General features: G+C 42.4%; 1 protein-coding gene across 1 annotated transcript; it reads left to right on the top strand.

Moving 5' to 3' along the window:
- Positions 1 to 2,914: 2,914 nt before the first annotated feature.
- On the top strand, positions 2,915 to 15,832 carry ZFP3 (ZFP3 zinc finger protein; the record flags this gene model as incomplete). The annotated part of the gene is made up of 5 exons (XM_081030168.1): positions 2,915 to 2,965; positions 3,527 to 3,576; positions 4,156 to 4,353; positions 4,462 to 4,619; positions 13,045 to 15,832. 5 exons carry the CDS (start codon positions 2,915 to 2,917, stop codon positions 14,535 to 14,537), a joined length of 1,950 nt encoding a protein of 649 aa, XP_080886294.1. The 3' UTR covers positions 14,538 to 15,832.
- Positions 15,833 to 16,107: the final 275 nt, after the last annotated feature.

Here is a 16,107-nt window from a genome sequence, read left to right on the forward strand (position 1 = left end):
TTGGAGATGTTTGTCCATTTCCTCCTTTTTCCCTTTGTGGACTCTGGTGACTTTCAACAATTGCCCACTAGTGCTGGAAATGGCCCCAGGTTCTTCCAACATCTTCGTACCAAAACATGCGTCCTCCCTTGGCTTCACTACAGTAGATCAAACATCATACTCAATCAGGAGTAGGGAAGAGTCTAGCTTTGACCATCTGGAATGTATAACTTTACAAAATTGATTGTTGCTTATCCAGGGGTGGCCCTATCCAAAAATAAATACTGAAATATATAAAAATAAAGAGATAAAAAAGGTGTGTCCAGTGAGACAAGAAAGACCAAGAAGAACAGAAACCAAGATGTATTTGAAGTATTTGCAAACATCAGCCCCTCACACTGGCTGCCAACAAACTTCTTGATTCTACCTGAGAATCCTCCCCATTTTAAGCTTCCTGACATCCCCAGTCATCATGATCAATCTATGTCATTAATCAGTCATCGGTCTGTTACAGTTTGGTTCACTGAACCTAAGATGTCACATACAACATGGGGACTCAAGTGTCAGCCAACGTTCCTCATCCAACCCTGTGAAAAAGGAATCAACCCTGTGGTAACTACTGCTCTAAAGGCGGGGAAGGGGCCCTGCAAAGCCAGTTGGCTATATCTGCTCTTCTTATTAGCTTTGCCCATTGCTCTGAATACCTGCCATTACTCTTAGACTTCTGGGTTATAGTACTGTTTCTTGCCACTGCTAAAATTCAAGTTAATCACAGAAGACTTTTCCGGTCAATATGTACTGACTATCTCTGGTCAGTACTGTGCGACAGGTGCAGTCCCTAGGTGAAGGTTGGCTTCTTATTGCCAGGTGGGGAGATGGAAAATATTCTTACAAGAGAACACAAGCTATCACAGGTCAGATTAGCTAAAATGCTGAGAGTCAGGAAGAACCGCAGAGGAGTGGTCGGACTGAGAAGAGAGGAATCAGGGGAAGCTTTCTGGATGTGATTTGTGGAACCAGGTCTTGAAGTAGGGAAGCCGCATGGGTAACCCAAACCTCATCAGCATGAAGGGCTTTATTCTTCTAGATGGGAGCTATTTTATGCACAGGTAGGGCATAATGGATTTTTTGAAGATTAGATTTGAAATTTTCTCTCTGGAGCTGACTAATGGTCAAAACAGTGGCAAAACAGATTGGACATGCTTTAGAGCCCCATTAAGGGGTGGGGACAGATTGTGTGTTAAGTGGGACTGTAGGAAGGCAGCCAGGTGGGGGTAAGAAGAGCCTGGAAAGGAGTCTGAAGATGTGGGTGCTAATCTGGCCTCTCCCCTTCTGACCTGAGTAAACGTGGTCAAGTCACTGAATCCTTTGGGCCTCCCTCGTCTAGTTGCCATAGACAACCTAAGTTTCAAGAGACTCTCATCATGGCTGACATATGTGAGAGGGCTTTGTAAACTACGTTAGGTATTTGTAAGGTTTCATTTGTTGTTATTGTTCTTTTAAACCATGCCTCAAAACCTGTACTTTGCCCACGTGGGTAAGATCTATACATCATGATTTCTTATATAGCATTAATGTAGTGAAGTCAAAGAGGATTATTTGAAAGACTCACGACTGCAGGGGTAGAGTGAGTTTGAAGGAGGGGGGAAGGCAATGAGCCCAAGGTGAGTCTAGAAAGAGCATTTGAGGGAACCTGCAGTGTCATCCCAGTTTTGGATTTCAGTGGCAGTGGACAAAGGACAGTATTGTGGGCAGGCACGTGGCGTGAGAGAAAACAGTACGAAGAGCAAGTAAACAGAATGTGGGAGATGGTGAATGGATCACATTAGCCTGATGAGGAAGGCTGAGTCATAGAGAAGGGATCTTGTTGGAGGACCAAATACTTCATCCAAGATTTCTTGACAGATCACATCGTCATCTGGGAAAATGACACCATGAAAAACAGAGTTAGGAGTCACTGGGGCAGCCTTAAGGTTCTTCAGTCACATTGGAAACTTATATGTCCCTGTGATGATGGGCGACACTGGAACTTGATTTTCCTCCCATGTTATTTTCTCAAAAAAGAGCTTCAGAAATATTAATGTAGGATGGCCTTGGCCTAGGGAGGGCAAATAATTTCTATTCATCTGGGGATTCAGACTAATTAGCAGTAGTTGCCTGGAGCATTGTGATGAGGCGGGGCTCTTAGGCAGATTTGGGGCTCAGTGGGCAGGGGCACTATTATGACTCCGTGGTATCTTAGCCCTTGGTGGCAAGTATGGTGATTATTTTGCTGACTTTGTGAAGACTCCAGAGCCTTCCAGAGGAGGAGACTCATTTGTTGGGGTACAGCTTTCTCCTGCTTTGTCCTCTGATCACTTGTTTCCTTGAACATTCTGCTGTTGTCTATTTCCATTGCACCTTCCCCCCCACCCCGCCAGACATACTACTTCCAGCTCCCCTCCCTCGAAGCCCAGCACCAGGGCAGCCTTCTCTTCTCTGCCTCACCTGGTACCAAACCACGGAGTAGTTATAGGGAGGCTGTGTTTTCTGGGTGTTGTTGCACTTTATCCCATGTAAAAGGGGCAGTGATTTCACTTGAGAAAGAAGTGGACTTTATAGGACTTAGAGAACTTGAAGGGGCATTTTAGGCTTAGAGAGCTTGGTCAAGAAGGATCTGCTATCCTGGCACAGTGAAAACATGATGTTGCTGGGTCAGGCTCAGAACTGGTTGCTCAGGGTTCCTTGGTATAATTGTTAACTCTAGAGAAGGAGGTTGCTTTTTGTTTTACTTACTTTTTCCTCATAGATGGAGGTATGAGGAGAATACGGAAGACTTAATTGAGCCTTGGCTCAGCTTTGGCTGGTTGTTTGTGTGTAGAGGTGAGATATGAGTATTTCAGGTAAGCTGGTTTCTACTGAACACGGGCTTTGATGGCCATTGCGTCTTGAGGACATGAACACAGACCTGGCTCTTAAGGAACACTTTGTCTATATGGGGGAAAAGGTATGTTCACAGGAAATGGTTAAGTTACATAAGACAAGCTGCATCTTGGTTCTGAGGCAGGATACTTTTGTAATCTGGGCATCTTTCCTTGGGATGAATGTAGCTGGCACTGAATTGTGATAGTAATTGACTTCTCTTGGATCATGGCTTGAGCAGAATGGAGAAGGTTGAAACAGCAACACAGGAAAGTGGTAGGCAAGCTGACTAGTGAAACAGAAAATGATTTCTGGGCAGCAGAGGAAGACCGCTGGGAAGTAGAAAGCATACTTTTATCTTGGGGCTCTTTTCCAAATGCATATGCTTTCCTACTAGTAACCAACAGCCTGGGCAAGAAAAAAATGGACATTTTAACTGATCCAAACTTCCTGGAGAGTTGCAGACAGTAGGGCAAAAGAGTTAAGGATCTTGGTGTGAGAGTGGCGAACGTGACCGACTTCAGAGTTCAGCGCCTAATCCCGATGATGAACTCAAGATCAAGTTTTCCGCTAGGTTGTGTACTGGATATATATATACACACAATTTCCCTTTCTGAGACTATTCACTCCCTTCCCTATTCCACAGGATTACGGGGAGGCAAATACAGAAGCCTGCTCCCACAACTGGGGCAGAAGGTGAGCCAGATTTGCCTGAGCCTACTATCCCTGTTCCCTGAAGGCAATTACTGGCCCAAGGGGCAGCCCCAGCCCCAAGCAGGACCAATCATCGCCCTTCGCTGCAACTGATACGTAGGAGGGGTAGTGTAGTCTGAGGATGGAAGGCTTCTTCGACATAGTTACCTTTGAATTGATCCCTGAATAACAAGAACTCTGCGTGCAAATGAAGGGCACAGGAAGTAACGGAACAAGTTCAAAGGTGATGAGGCTTGATGGGCCAAGCCTCTTATCAAGAGACAAGAAGGCTATCACAGACCACTGTTCCCACTGTCTGAACCGCTCTCCCCCTCACTCTTCACGTGGGTAACTCCCGTACAATCTTCAGATTTCAGCCCAAACATCACTCCCTCCCTCCAGTAACCCCTCCATGACCTCAGAGCCGGTCTCCCTTCGTCCCCAGCAATTGACAGGTTTCTTCCTGGGATCTAGGAGTCTGTGTTTACCAGACTCATGGATCTCAAGGAAGGAAATGACAGGATAAGGGATGCAGGTTGGGGGAATTAAGGAGGTCCCACAATCCCTTCGCTTTCCCACAAGAAAGCGAAGCGGACTCCCTATTCCTCAAGCCCAGGTTAGTGCTCCGGGAGAGATACCAGTGCGCAGAGCGTCCCGTCGCACGGCGGAAGTGCATCCCTGGAGCCGTTCTAGGAAACCCGGAGGACCCAGCTCGTCAGTGATCCTAGGGCTGAAGTGGGCATCGCTGGGTGCACAGGGGCACTTCAGGATGCTGCTTTGGTAGGCAGTGGCGAGATGGCGTTCGGATTAGGGCGAAAACCCGCATAAAGCAACGCTGGAAAAGGGGAGGAGGCGTTGGCATGAGAACCACCTGTTCCTCCGGCACAGTGCGACGCGCGCTGATTGGCTGGCGGGCCGCCCGGGTACCGGAAATAGCCGATGCCAGTCGCCAGTGAAACCAAGACAACAGCAGCGGGTTTTGTGCGAGCAACCCGAGCAGCGCCGGGAACCCGAGCAGAGCGAGCGTGGGGCGGTAGCGGCTTGCGGTGAGACCTCGTTCAGTCCCGGCGGGAGGGAGGAGGGCGCTGGGCTCCTGACTCCCCGGCCCGGGAGCGGAGAAGAAAGCCAACGTTTAGGCCCGTTCCTGACCCGGGTTCACTGTGTGACCTTGGACTTGATGGTCACCCCGGGCCTCCATTTCCCACCTGCACTCATTCTTCCAACACACATATCCCCAGATTCCCAGCCTGCTCTGGGGCCGTCAAAAGCGTTGCTGGAGAAAGACAGGAAAGCATGCCAGTTGGCTCCTCATCACAGTGATGCTTTCCAGCATTCTTGTCTCATAAGGAGGTTGTGAGGGTTTAACAAGATATTGTCTATAAATTGCTTAGCCTGGACATTGTGCCAGGGTCCATCTTCGCTCTGGTTCCGTGCCTGTCAGCCGCGGTGGCGTGAGAAGCAGGGACACTCACTTCCTCGGTCCCGACTGGGGGCTAGTGGGAGCTGTGATTTTCTCAGACACCATTCCCAAGTAAACTGCGGGGACAAAATGTCGGGCAGTGTCAAAAACATAAGGCCTCCGTGGCAAATTGTGCCTTGTGTTGGCAGACAGGATTTTGGCGTATGATTATTAATTATGGAAAGGAAGCAGGTAACGTGTTTCCCGGAAAATAAGACCTAACTGGGGAATAAGCCCTAACATGATTTTTCAGGATGACATTTCCTGAACATAAGCCCTAATGTGTCTTTTAGAGCAAAAACTAATATAAGACCCGGTCTTATTTTCGGGGAAACACGGTAATAGAGCCTTCTTGATTGTGGGAACCAGGGGGAGAACAGAGGAAAGGAGGATAACAGTGCTTTAAATTAAATGTCATCCAGATTGGGAGAAGGACCTTATTTTTTACAAATAGTTACTGTCATCAGCTGTGTCAGACACCATTCTAGGGTCAAGAGTAGGAAGTGTTTGCACCGCAGGACCCCGAGCATGCCTGCAGCTTCCAACAGTCATGGGAGAGGGTGGAATGGGAAATACGAAGGGAGCCTGGGGCCTGACCAGGAGGGCATTATGAGCCATACTAAGTTTTTATTCTGTGGGTCTTGGGGAGCAATGAACAGGAAGCAACATGATAACTATAGTACAAATAAAGTGGTGAGTGAAATGCTTGTTCAGAGGACCCAGAGAAAACCTCCTTCCTGCAGGTGTTAGTGAAGACTTTAGGGAGGAGGTGATTCTTGTACTAGTTACTGAGTATTTGGTAGGACCTGGCCTTTCAGAAGTCAAGGGAAAGTATTTGTATCAGTTAAAATACTTTCATCTGTAAGTAACAGACTACAACTCAAGGTGGCTTAATGCTTGCTTTGTGTTTTGTTACTTACAGACTCTTCCTTCCTTCCCCCCACTTCATTTGCCTCCCTATCTCACTCAGTCATCTCAACTATGTCCTGGCTAATATCCGCAAGTCCCTTACTCCTGCATTCCTCCACCACACACATCCCCAGATTCCCAGCCTGCTCTGGCTGTAGAAAGACAGGGAAGTGTGCCAGTTGGTTCCTCCTCACACTGATGCTTTCTATAACACTTTCTATAATGTCTGTGGGTGCATGGATTGTTGAATAGAAATTAGTTTCTAGATCTTTGACTTCAATATATATAGCCTTGCTTACCACTGATCTGTTTAAGAATGGGTCTGTGGTCTATAGCTTTCTCTTTTCCTCTTTCAATGTCCAGGCTCCTCTTTCACAATTGCTCTTCTCCTCCTTTACAAGAGAAAGATATACTTCTCATCTATGCCCTCCTTAATTTTACTACGGTGTATCATTCTGGGGTGGAAAAACCTCTGGAGTACCACACAAAGGGACAGTTTATTGAGGGAGTAAATAATTTTGGACCTTTTGTAACTCAAGTTCCGATCTTTGCTTTCAACAAAATTTTAAAAAGACCACATCAGACTCTGAGCTGATCAATTATTTAATATTTTTTTACTGAAAATTACAATGTGGTCTTTGGCAGGTAAATTAAAAGGATTATGTGATATTGCTATCACAAGAAATTGTTGTAAATTCTGATTTAGGCAATTTGGGCAAACTCAGGTCTAGTCACAGTAACTAGGATCAGCCTGATAAGCATAATGGAAATGTGATTTTTTAACTCAAACATGGGATCTAGTCAATTGTATTATATCTTCCCTGTCTGCTCTCAGAAGTTTAGGGAAGGGGAGGTGCAGTCTAGATGTAGGGTAGGAAAAATGAAGTCAGAGCAAGAACTGGCAGTGTATCTATAATCCTGCTTCACACATGTGCTGAGCTACTTGGTAGACCAGACCTTGGGTAGAGATGGATGTACCAGAATGAGAATGTGATAACTTCAGCCTTTAAAACTATGCAACACAGTGGTTTCCAAACTTGGTGGGGCATCAGAATCACCTGGGGGTACTTGTTAAAAATACAGATCCCTTGGTCCACCTCTGGAGATTCTGTTTCTGAGAATTCTGAAGTGGGACATGGACATTATTATTTTAAACAGATTTCCCAGTTGATTCTTATGCGTCTATCCTAGTTCCAGGCCAAGAATCATTATTTAAGAACCATTCATCAAAAAACAACAAAAACACCTTGCTATGATCGCAAGCCTACTAAACAATTTTCAGGGTTTTATGTGGCTTCCCTTCTAGGCAGTGTGGTCCTTTCAGAGTTTTATTTCTCTTCGTAAATTAATAGGTGGGAATCTGGTTTATGCATCAGCATTTTGTGAATGAGGCTTTCTGAGGCTGCCCTAGCTACATTGAAAAAAACGATTCCAGATCTGCACAGTTGAAGATCCTGTTCTGAACTGTGGAGACCCATTAGAGGTCTGCTTGTCATCTCCAGGCTGAGGACGAACAGTCATCAACCTTCTCCTCAGGTGGTACCTCCATCTTATCTATCTCCAGAAACAGCTAATCTCAGATTTAGAAAAGTGAAGAAGTGAGAAACAGAAAGATAGGAAATTATGCTTGGAAATGTGAATTTAGGCAATGAGTAGTGAGTATTTCCTTATGAGGATGAGGTCTAATGTGTGGTTGTGCTTCTGGGAAAATCAACCAAATGGTGATTGGCTTTGAAATGAGAAGGTACCCAGAAAGCAGTATTTAACAAATGACATTCATACAGTGTCAGTGGCAGAATGTAAAGTAAAAGAATGGTCGGAGGGGGTCAAATTTAGTTGGGATTTGAATTTTGAACCAGATCTTGAAGTTGGGGATAGGTATATATACAACTTCTATATCTTGTTTTATTGTGGACAAGTGATTTTCCATATGGTGTACATATGGAGGTTCTATGAGTGATGACTTGGTATAGAGCTAGATGATGAAAAAGAAGATACTATAGGAGAGATGAAAAGGAAAGGCCAGAGAGGGGGTTGGAAGTAGATAGGGACTGAAATATCAGCTTGTGGAATTTGTTCTTAACTGAGTATTAGAGAGAAATTTACTTAAGACCGTACTTCCCAACTCAAATGGTACCATGGATGAAGAAGATAGCTAAATTTGCTACAGTGGATCCTTACAATTATATAGATATGTATTATCTATAATATTCTAAAATTTCAACAAATGTGAGAAATCCAACATTTGGTTGCCTGCCCTTACTCCGTGGGAAAATTGGAGAAGATGCTAAGGGAGGGAAAGTTGAAGAAAATTCCAGGTCATTTTGAAGGGTAACACAAAGAGCTGCCAGAACTTCCAGTAAGCAATCAGGTTCCTCCCAGTTGTGTGAAGTGGGGGTGGGGCGGGCATTACCAGGGCTGCACTGATGAGTGACTAGAGAAGCCCCAGCGTAGGATGGTGGTAATAACCAGCATCCTGTGGATGACCGGAGGCTGGACACAGGAAAAGGGCAGTACAAGGGTCACCCCAAAATTGCCACTTTCCCCTTCCCTCACCACTTGACCCGAGTCTCTCCCACCTCTCAGGGTCTTCATTTCTTTCGTAATCTCATCTTTTTTCCCCTCTTAAACCCTGTCATTCTACTGGCACCATCCCTTCTAATATAAACATGTTCAAAGCTTTCTCATGGGAGAAAATCCTTCTTTGACCCTTCTTTGACCTCTCATGCTACCGCCTATCTTGGTCCTCTTTTTTCATCCTAATTTTTTGAAAGAAGCAGCAAATTTACTAATCAGTGCACTGTTACCTGGCTTTTGTTTCTGTCATTCCACTGAATCTGTTCTCATAGATCATCTGTGACTACCTAATTGTCCCAGTAGATGTTTTCCAGTTCTTATTTTATTGGATTTCTCAACGGCATGTGACACTTTTTAATTCCCTCTGCTATTGCCCTGGTGACTTCTATGACACTGTATTCTGGATCTTCTTCTACTTCACTAACCATTCTTTCTCTTCTGGGCAGGCTTCTCTTCTTCCACCCAACCCCTTTATTATTAAGGTCCTAACAGGAAACAGATACTTCACTCAAATTAGGATAATTTGAGGATGGTTTATTTGCAAAGAGGTTAATTATAAATGATATAGGTGTGGGCAGGGTGTTGAGGGACCTGGGGATGGCAACAGTGGAATCCTGGGTCAGAAGAGACAAGAGGTAGGAGAGGTTACTAAAACTCAGTTGTTGAGACAATTGGGTAGGATAGACTTATTGAGAGGAATAATGACCTTCAATTGAGGGAGACCATCAGCCCAAGGTGATCTCATAGGAAGGAACCAGGAGAATAAATATTCGATCTTACTTTCCTCCCTACTTCCAGCCTCCTGCTGGGCCTCCCAATTGTTGGAACACAACTAGAAGCCAGAGGGCCTGTTGTGTGCTGTATAGGTTAGCTTTCTAGAGCAGAGAGCAGGATGGAGCAAGGTAGCAAGATGGAAGATAACTGGAGTACTCTTTTTTTTTTTTTTTTAATTGAGACATACAACGATTCAAAAAAGTGTGACTCACACACAAATTTGCAGGGTACAAAGTAAATTTAGAAATCAACTGTATTTCTATACTCTAGCAATAATCCAAAAACAAAATTAAGAAAACAATCCCATTTACAATAATATCAAAAATAATAAAATAGGAATAAATTTAACCAAAGAAGAAGCACAAAAGTTATACTCATAAAACTGACAAAAGAGTGTTGAAAAACTAAGAAAGGCCTAAGTAAATGGAAGGATCCCATGTTAATGGATTGGAAGACTTAATATTGTTAAGATGGCAGTACGCCCAAACTGACCTACAGATTCAACTCAATCCTTAAGAAAACTCCAGCTGTCTTCTGTGCAGAAGTTGACAAGCTGATCCTAAAATTTGTATGGAAATTCAAGGGACCCAAAATAACCCAAACAATCTTGAAATGGAAGAACAAAATTAGAAGACTCAGACTTCCCAATTTCAAAGCTTATTGCAAAGCCAGAATAATCAAGACAGTGTGGTTCTGATCTTTGGACAGACATACTTCCAGACGTATGTCCATGGAATAGCACTAGGAAAGCAGAAATAAACCTTCACATTTATGATCAAATGATATTTCTTTCCTTTGTCTTTGTTTTTAAGTTAGTTTTTGGTGTACAAAACAGCATAGTGATTAGACATTTATACTCGTATACCTCACAAAGTGATAATCCCAATAAGTCTATTACCCATCTGACACTGTACATAGTTATTACAATATTATTAATTGCATTCCCTGTGCTGTACTTTATATCCCTGTGACTTTTAAAAAAATTATAGTTGACATTCAATGTTATATTAGTTTCAGATGTACAACATTTAGACATTTATGTAATTTATGAAGTGATCCCCCGATAAGTCTAGTACCCACCTGACACTATACATGGTTTTAACATTATTGACCATATTCCCGATACTGTACTTTACATCTGCATGACTATTTTGTAACTACCAGTTTGTTCTTTTTAATCCCTTCACCTTTCTCACCCAGCTCCCCCGACCACCCTCCCATCTAGTAACCATCAGTTTGTTTGGAATACTCTTAAATGTTAGCTTTGGCTTTTTAGGTTTCTGTCCTCAGTATCTGACAATTCTCACACTATACTCATTACCATCTATGCTGAGTACTCTCAAGTCTGTATCTCTAGTCCTGACTGCTCTAAGCTTTAGACCAATATATTTTGACTGATTCCTTGATACCTCTATATGTATTACTTGAAACTCTTCTAAGTCCAAAACACAGCTCATCTATCATCTTCCTTTCTAAAGGAAGCTACTCCTCCAGTGTTCCCTCAGTGGCACCACTATCCATCTAATTAGCATTCCTCAAATGAAGAGAGACCTGGGTACCACTTTTGACTCCTCCCTCTTCTTTATACCTATGTCCTATCACGTACCAAATCTTACGAAAGTTGTCCTCTTAAGTATTTTTCCAGTATGTCTCTTCTTCATTTCCACTAGTACTGTTGCAACTAGTTAGATTTTATCACCCCTTGTGTTGATGACTGCATCAATCTTCTAACTGATCTCCCTATTTCCAGGCAGACTGCTTTCTAGTTCATCCATTAAATAGCCATTAGTGTGCATCTACCTGAAATGCTAGTCTGACAATGGACTGTGTCACTTCTTGGCTTAAAAACCATTCCATAACTCTGTATTTTCTAAAGGATGAAGTCACATAGCTGCCCATTCCCCACTTGAGAATCACCTTCCACAGTTAATACTTTTACTGATAGGAGGATTATATTCCTCTGATTTGCTGTAGTACAGAAATGCATGGGTGAAGGCAAAGGGCCTTTTCACTGTCAGCTCCAGGTTGTTTACTATATGAACAGAGGCCAGGCTCATTCTCCCAGCATTTGGATGGTACTTCTCTGACCGGGACAGCTAAGTCGCTGTGTCCATTATACCAGTTGGAAATAGGTTTGGCTCCATAAGTAAAAAATTCATAATGGCTTGAGCAAGGCAAAGCTTATTTCTTTCTTAGATAAAAGAAGTACAGAGGCAGATATTCCAGGGCTGCTATGACAGCTCCATGGAATCATCAGGGTCCTAGGTTCTTTCTAGCTCTGGTTCCGTCGTAGGGTATGCTGGTGGACTCATGGGTCAAGTTGGCACTCTACCTACCAGCTCATGCCCCAGACACAACATGGAAGAAGTGGGTAAAGAAATGCATCCTCTCACTCTTAAGGAGACTTCCTAGAAGTTCCATGTCCTTTCATTTGCATCTTACTGTCTTGTTAGCCAGAAGTGGCTGGTGAAACCTAGCTGCAAAGAAGGCTGAGAATTTATTTCTTTAGCTAGGCACATTGCAGTGCTAAATAAATTCATTGTTTTGTTGCTGATGAGGTGGGGAAGAATGGATATTGGGGTAGACAACTAAAAATCTTTGCCACAGCCTTTTAGAGGTTTTAAAAAAGTATAGCCTTTAAGGTCTATAAAAGTACTAAGAAAATTCTATAAAAGGGCCAATTATAAAATTAGGATCAACACTGGATATTGGTATCAACAATGGTGTGAAAATCAATAACATTGTGTATATATATAAATATACACAATAAAATGGCCAGCTAGAAAATTCATACAAAATTCATACAGAGACATGATGGATATGTATCTAAAAGAAATCAGGATAAGTTTGGAAATTTTGCAAAATTATACTGAAATTTACTTAGAAAACTATGAAAATAGGAAATATTTTTAAAAAGACTAATGAGAAGGAACTTTCTTTAACATATAAAAATTTTAAGAAACTTATAGTAAGTTGAACAGTTTGGTATCAGAGAGGGAATATACAGATCAATAGAACTGAATGGAGTCTGGTAATTAACCCAGATATATATAGTCATTTAGACTATGGTATAGGTGGCATTTCAAATCAGTAAGGAAAAGAAAAGTAGGAATTGATACAATTTACTCACCATCTGGAGAAAATTTAGAACCTACTTCATCCAAATATAAGGGAGCGAAGGGTAGTTACTTCTGTGCTACTTATAGCTAAGTCATGTAACCTTTTAAATGGGTACATACACAACCCCCTGTTGTGTAGAGCTGGAGAGATCACAGTACTGGACTAGGGATAGTTCTCTTGATACTCTTTTTCTGGTTATTTCTATAAGCTCCAGAGTTATTCTTATTAGTCATTTTTGCCCTTTTCTCTCAATCTTTCTCATGTATCTTCTATTAATATGGCCATCATTTTCCCTAAAGTTTTTCCTTACCAATCTCAGGTTCTGCCTCAAGTCACTGCTAATATTAATGAACTTTTATCAGCATCTCCTTACCATCCATTTCCTGTTTATCTCCTTAAATCTGCTCCTCTGATAATTTCTGTCACTCTTTTCAGTCATTGCTTGCTGTTTGTTTAGCATGTCCACCATAATCCTAAATCTCTTTCTCTTCAGCAGCATCCTACAATTTCACCGGATACCAAGACTATTTATGAGTGCTGTCCGAACCATGTCAAAGGTCCATACTCCTATAGCATTAGCTTCATTTAGATATTATATAGCCATTTCACATACTTACCCTCTCTCGTTTCAGATTGTGAGATGGGGACAGAGAACAAGGAGGTAATTCCAAAGGAAGAAATTTCTGAAGAATCTGAGCCACCTGGGGCAATATTAGAAAAACTTCCAAAGGTGGTTTATCAGGGTCATGAGTTTGGAGCAGCATGTGAAGAAGACATGTTGGATGTGCATTTGAGAGAGTCCTCAGAAGAGATTATGGAGCGGACGTCTCCTCAGGAGAGAGACTTTGCATCAGGATTGATTATCTTTAAGAAATCACCCTCAAGCGAGAAAGACCAGGAGAATAATGAGAATGAGAGAGTACATCAGGGAGATACTACAGCAGAGGCAGTTAGTACATTTGCTACCTCTAGCCAAAACTTCATAGAGAATTTAGAACCTAACAAAACACAGAGAAGTTCTGTGGGAGAAAAGCCTCATACATGTAAAGAATGTGGGAAAGCCTTTAATCAGAACTCACATCTTATCCAGCATATGAGAGTTCATAGTGGAGAGAAACCCTTTGAATGCAAAGAATGTGGAAAAACATTTGGAACTAACTCAAGTCTTCGCAGGCACCTGAGAATTCATGCTGGAGAGAAGCCCTTTGCTTGTAATGAATGTGGAAAGGCCTTCATTCAGAGTTCACATCTTATCCACCATCATAGAATTCATACTGGAGAGAGACCTTATAAATGTGAAGAATGTGGTAAAGCCTTCAGTCAGAATTCAGCCCTTATTCTACATCAGAGAATCCACACTGGAGAGAAACCGTATGAATGTAATGAATGTGGGAAGACCTTTAGGGTTAGCTCACAGCTTATTCAGCATCAGAGAATTCATACTGAAGAAAGATATCATGAATGCAGTGAGTGTGGCAAAGCCTTCAAGCATAGCTCAGGCCTTATTAGACACCAGAAAATTCATACTGGAGAAAAACCATACCTGTGTAATGAATGTGGGAAAGGCTTTGGTCAGAGTTCTGAGCTCATCCGGCATCAAAGAATTCATACAGGGGACAAACCGTATGAATGTAATGAATGTGGGAAAACTTTTGGCCAGAACTCAGAGATTATTAGACATATTCGAATTCATACTGGTGAGAAGCCCTATGTATGCAAGGAATGTGGGAAGGCTTTTAGGGGGAACTCAGAACTGCTTAGACATGAGAGAATTCACACTGGAGAGAAACCCTATGAGTGCTTTGAGTGTGGAAAAGCTTTTAGGCGGACCTCCCACCTTATTGTCCACCAGAGAATTCATACTGGAGAGAAACCTCATCAGTGCAATGAATGTGCAAGAACCTTCTGGGATAACTCTGAGCTGCTTCTCCACCAGAAAATTCACATTGGAGAGAAACCTTATGAATGTAACGAGTGTGAGAAAACATTCAGCCAGCATTCCCAACTTATCATACATCAGAGAATTCACACTGGAGAGAAGCCTTATGAATGCCAAGAATGTCAAAAGACCTTTAGTCGGAGCTCTCACCTCCTCCGACATCAAAGTGTTCACTGTATGGAATGATCTGCAAAATAGCTGAAGTCAGACTTATTGTTCATAATCTGCACCCCACATTCTGAGATCAAATGAATGGACAAAACCTCCTCTGTCCTTCTACTGATTCTTAGTTAAACAGTTGGTCAAATAGGATGAGGCACTTTTATGAACTATTCATTGAGAAGTTTCAATGTACTGAGTTAAATCATAAAATCATAATTCTCTTCTTTTTCCTTCCCTTCGTCCCTCCTCCCCTAGTGGGTCACATTACATTAGGGGTCTGTACCAGCCATCTAGCTTAAATTGTTATTCTTAAGGAAAAATGGAGGAATGTGATTCCACCACTTTCTAAGAATGAGAGTTGACTCATTGAATGTTATCCTCTGAAATGTTGGAAGGTCACAGCCTAGAAGACATACTTTGTTCTCTTGTCCACTATTTAGCATTGGAATAATTTAGTAAGCTTTTATTAGTTTCAAAAATCTTCCAAACATGCTATCAAGTTCCCTTAGAAAATGGCGGCACTAACGAATAAGTGGGAAGCCTGGGTAAATCCATATCTGCTAGATTTCCTCATTCATCTGAAGAGGGTACCATGATGGAGGAGTCTGACAGGCAACTTACAGGATTGTAAGTGAAGTTCCTTAGAATCCAGAGGCGCTGATAAGTCAGGCCAGGGATAAACAAACATGTGAGGCCAGACCACTCAGCATGGGGAGAAGCATCTCTTGAGCAGCTATTCCTCACTTCAGGCTCCTCATATTGATTGCTCCCAAGAACTCCATTCACTTTTGGCCCCAGCTCCTGCTGCTGACAAATCCTGTGTCAGGAAATAGCAGAAAGGACTGTGCAGCTTCACTGTCACAAGGCACCTGGCCACAGTGATGAGTCAGTTCACCTGATTGATCAGGGCCTCCTTGCCCAAGCACTTAGGCTCTTATGAGCTGGACCTCCCTGGGCTGATAGGCCAGGATGTGATGGCCTCTTCTCAGTTTGCCCTTGGCGTTGTAATTCTCTTTCTTCAGCGTCTCTACATGAGTCTTCCGTGTTTTATGTGTTTTTTTCTTTGAGGAAACATCCTCAATTTTTTGAGTGTCCATGTTTCTGAGGCAGTGGGGTGGTTGTGGGAATTGCACTACTTGGGATCCAGCAGGTTTAGGGTCTGGTCTTAGAGCTAGACCTTGAATAAGGCACTTCACCTGCTGGTCCCTAATTTTCTCATCTGTAAAATGAGGGAAGTTGAGCTAACTGACCTCTGAAGTTTCAACCAACCCAATAGTTTCTTGATTCTTTTTAAAAAATATAACTTTATATAATCTTCAGTGTTCTTTAATCTCGTCTTTATTACACTAATACTAATCACAAGTATTTATTGAGTGTTTACTATGTGCCAGACAGTTTACATTTTTATTTTGACAGCATCTCTATTATCTAGGTACTCTTAAAAAACAAACCGCTTTATTTAGTATACATACCATACATTCACCTGTTTTAAATGTTGAGTTGAATGTTTTTTAGTTGATTTTCATAGTTGCACAACCATCAATGATGTGGGTGCTACCCCAATTTAAAAGATGAAGAGGGGCAGGAGGGATAT

This window comes from Rhinolophus hipposideros, assembly GCF_964194185.1.
Source record: "Rhinolophus hipposideros genome assembly, chromosome: 20".
Taxonomy (NCBI): domain Eukaryota; kingdom Metazoa; phylum Chordata; class Mammalia; order Chiroptera; family Rhinolophidae; genus Rhinolophus; species Rhinolophus hipposideros.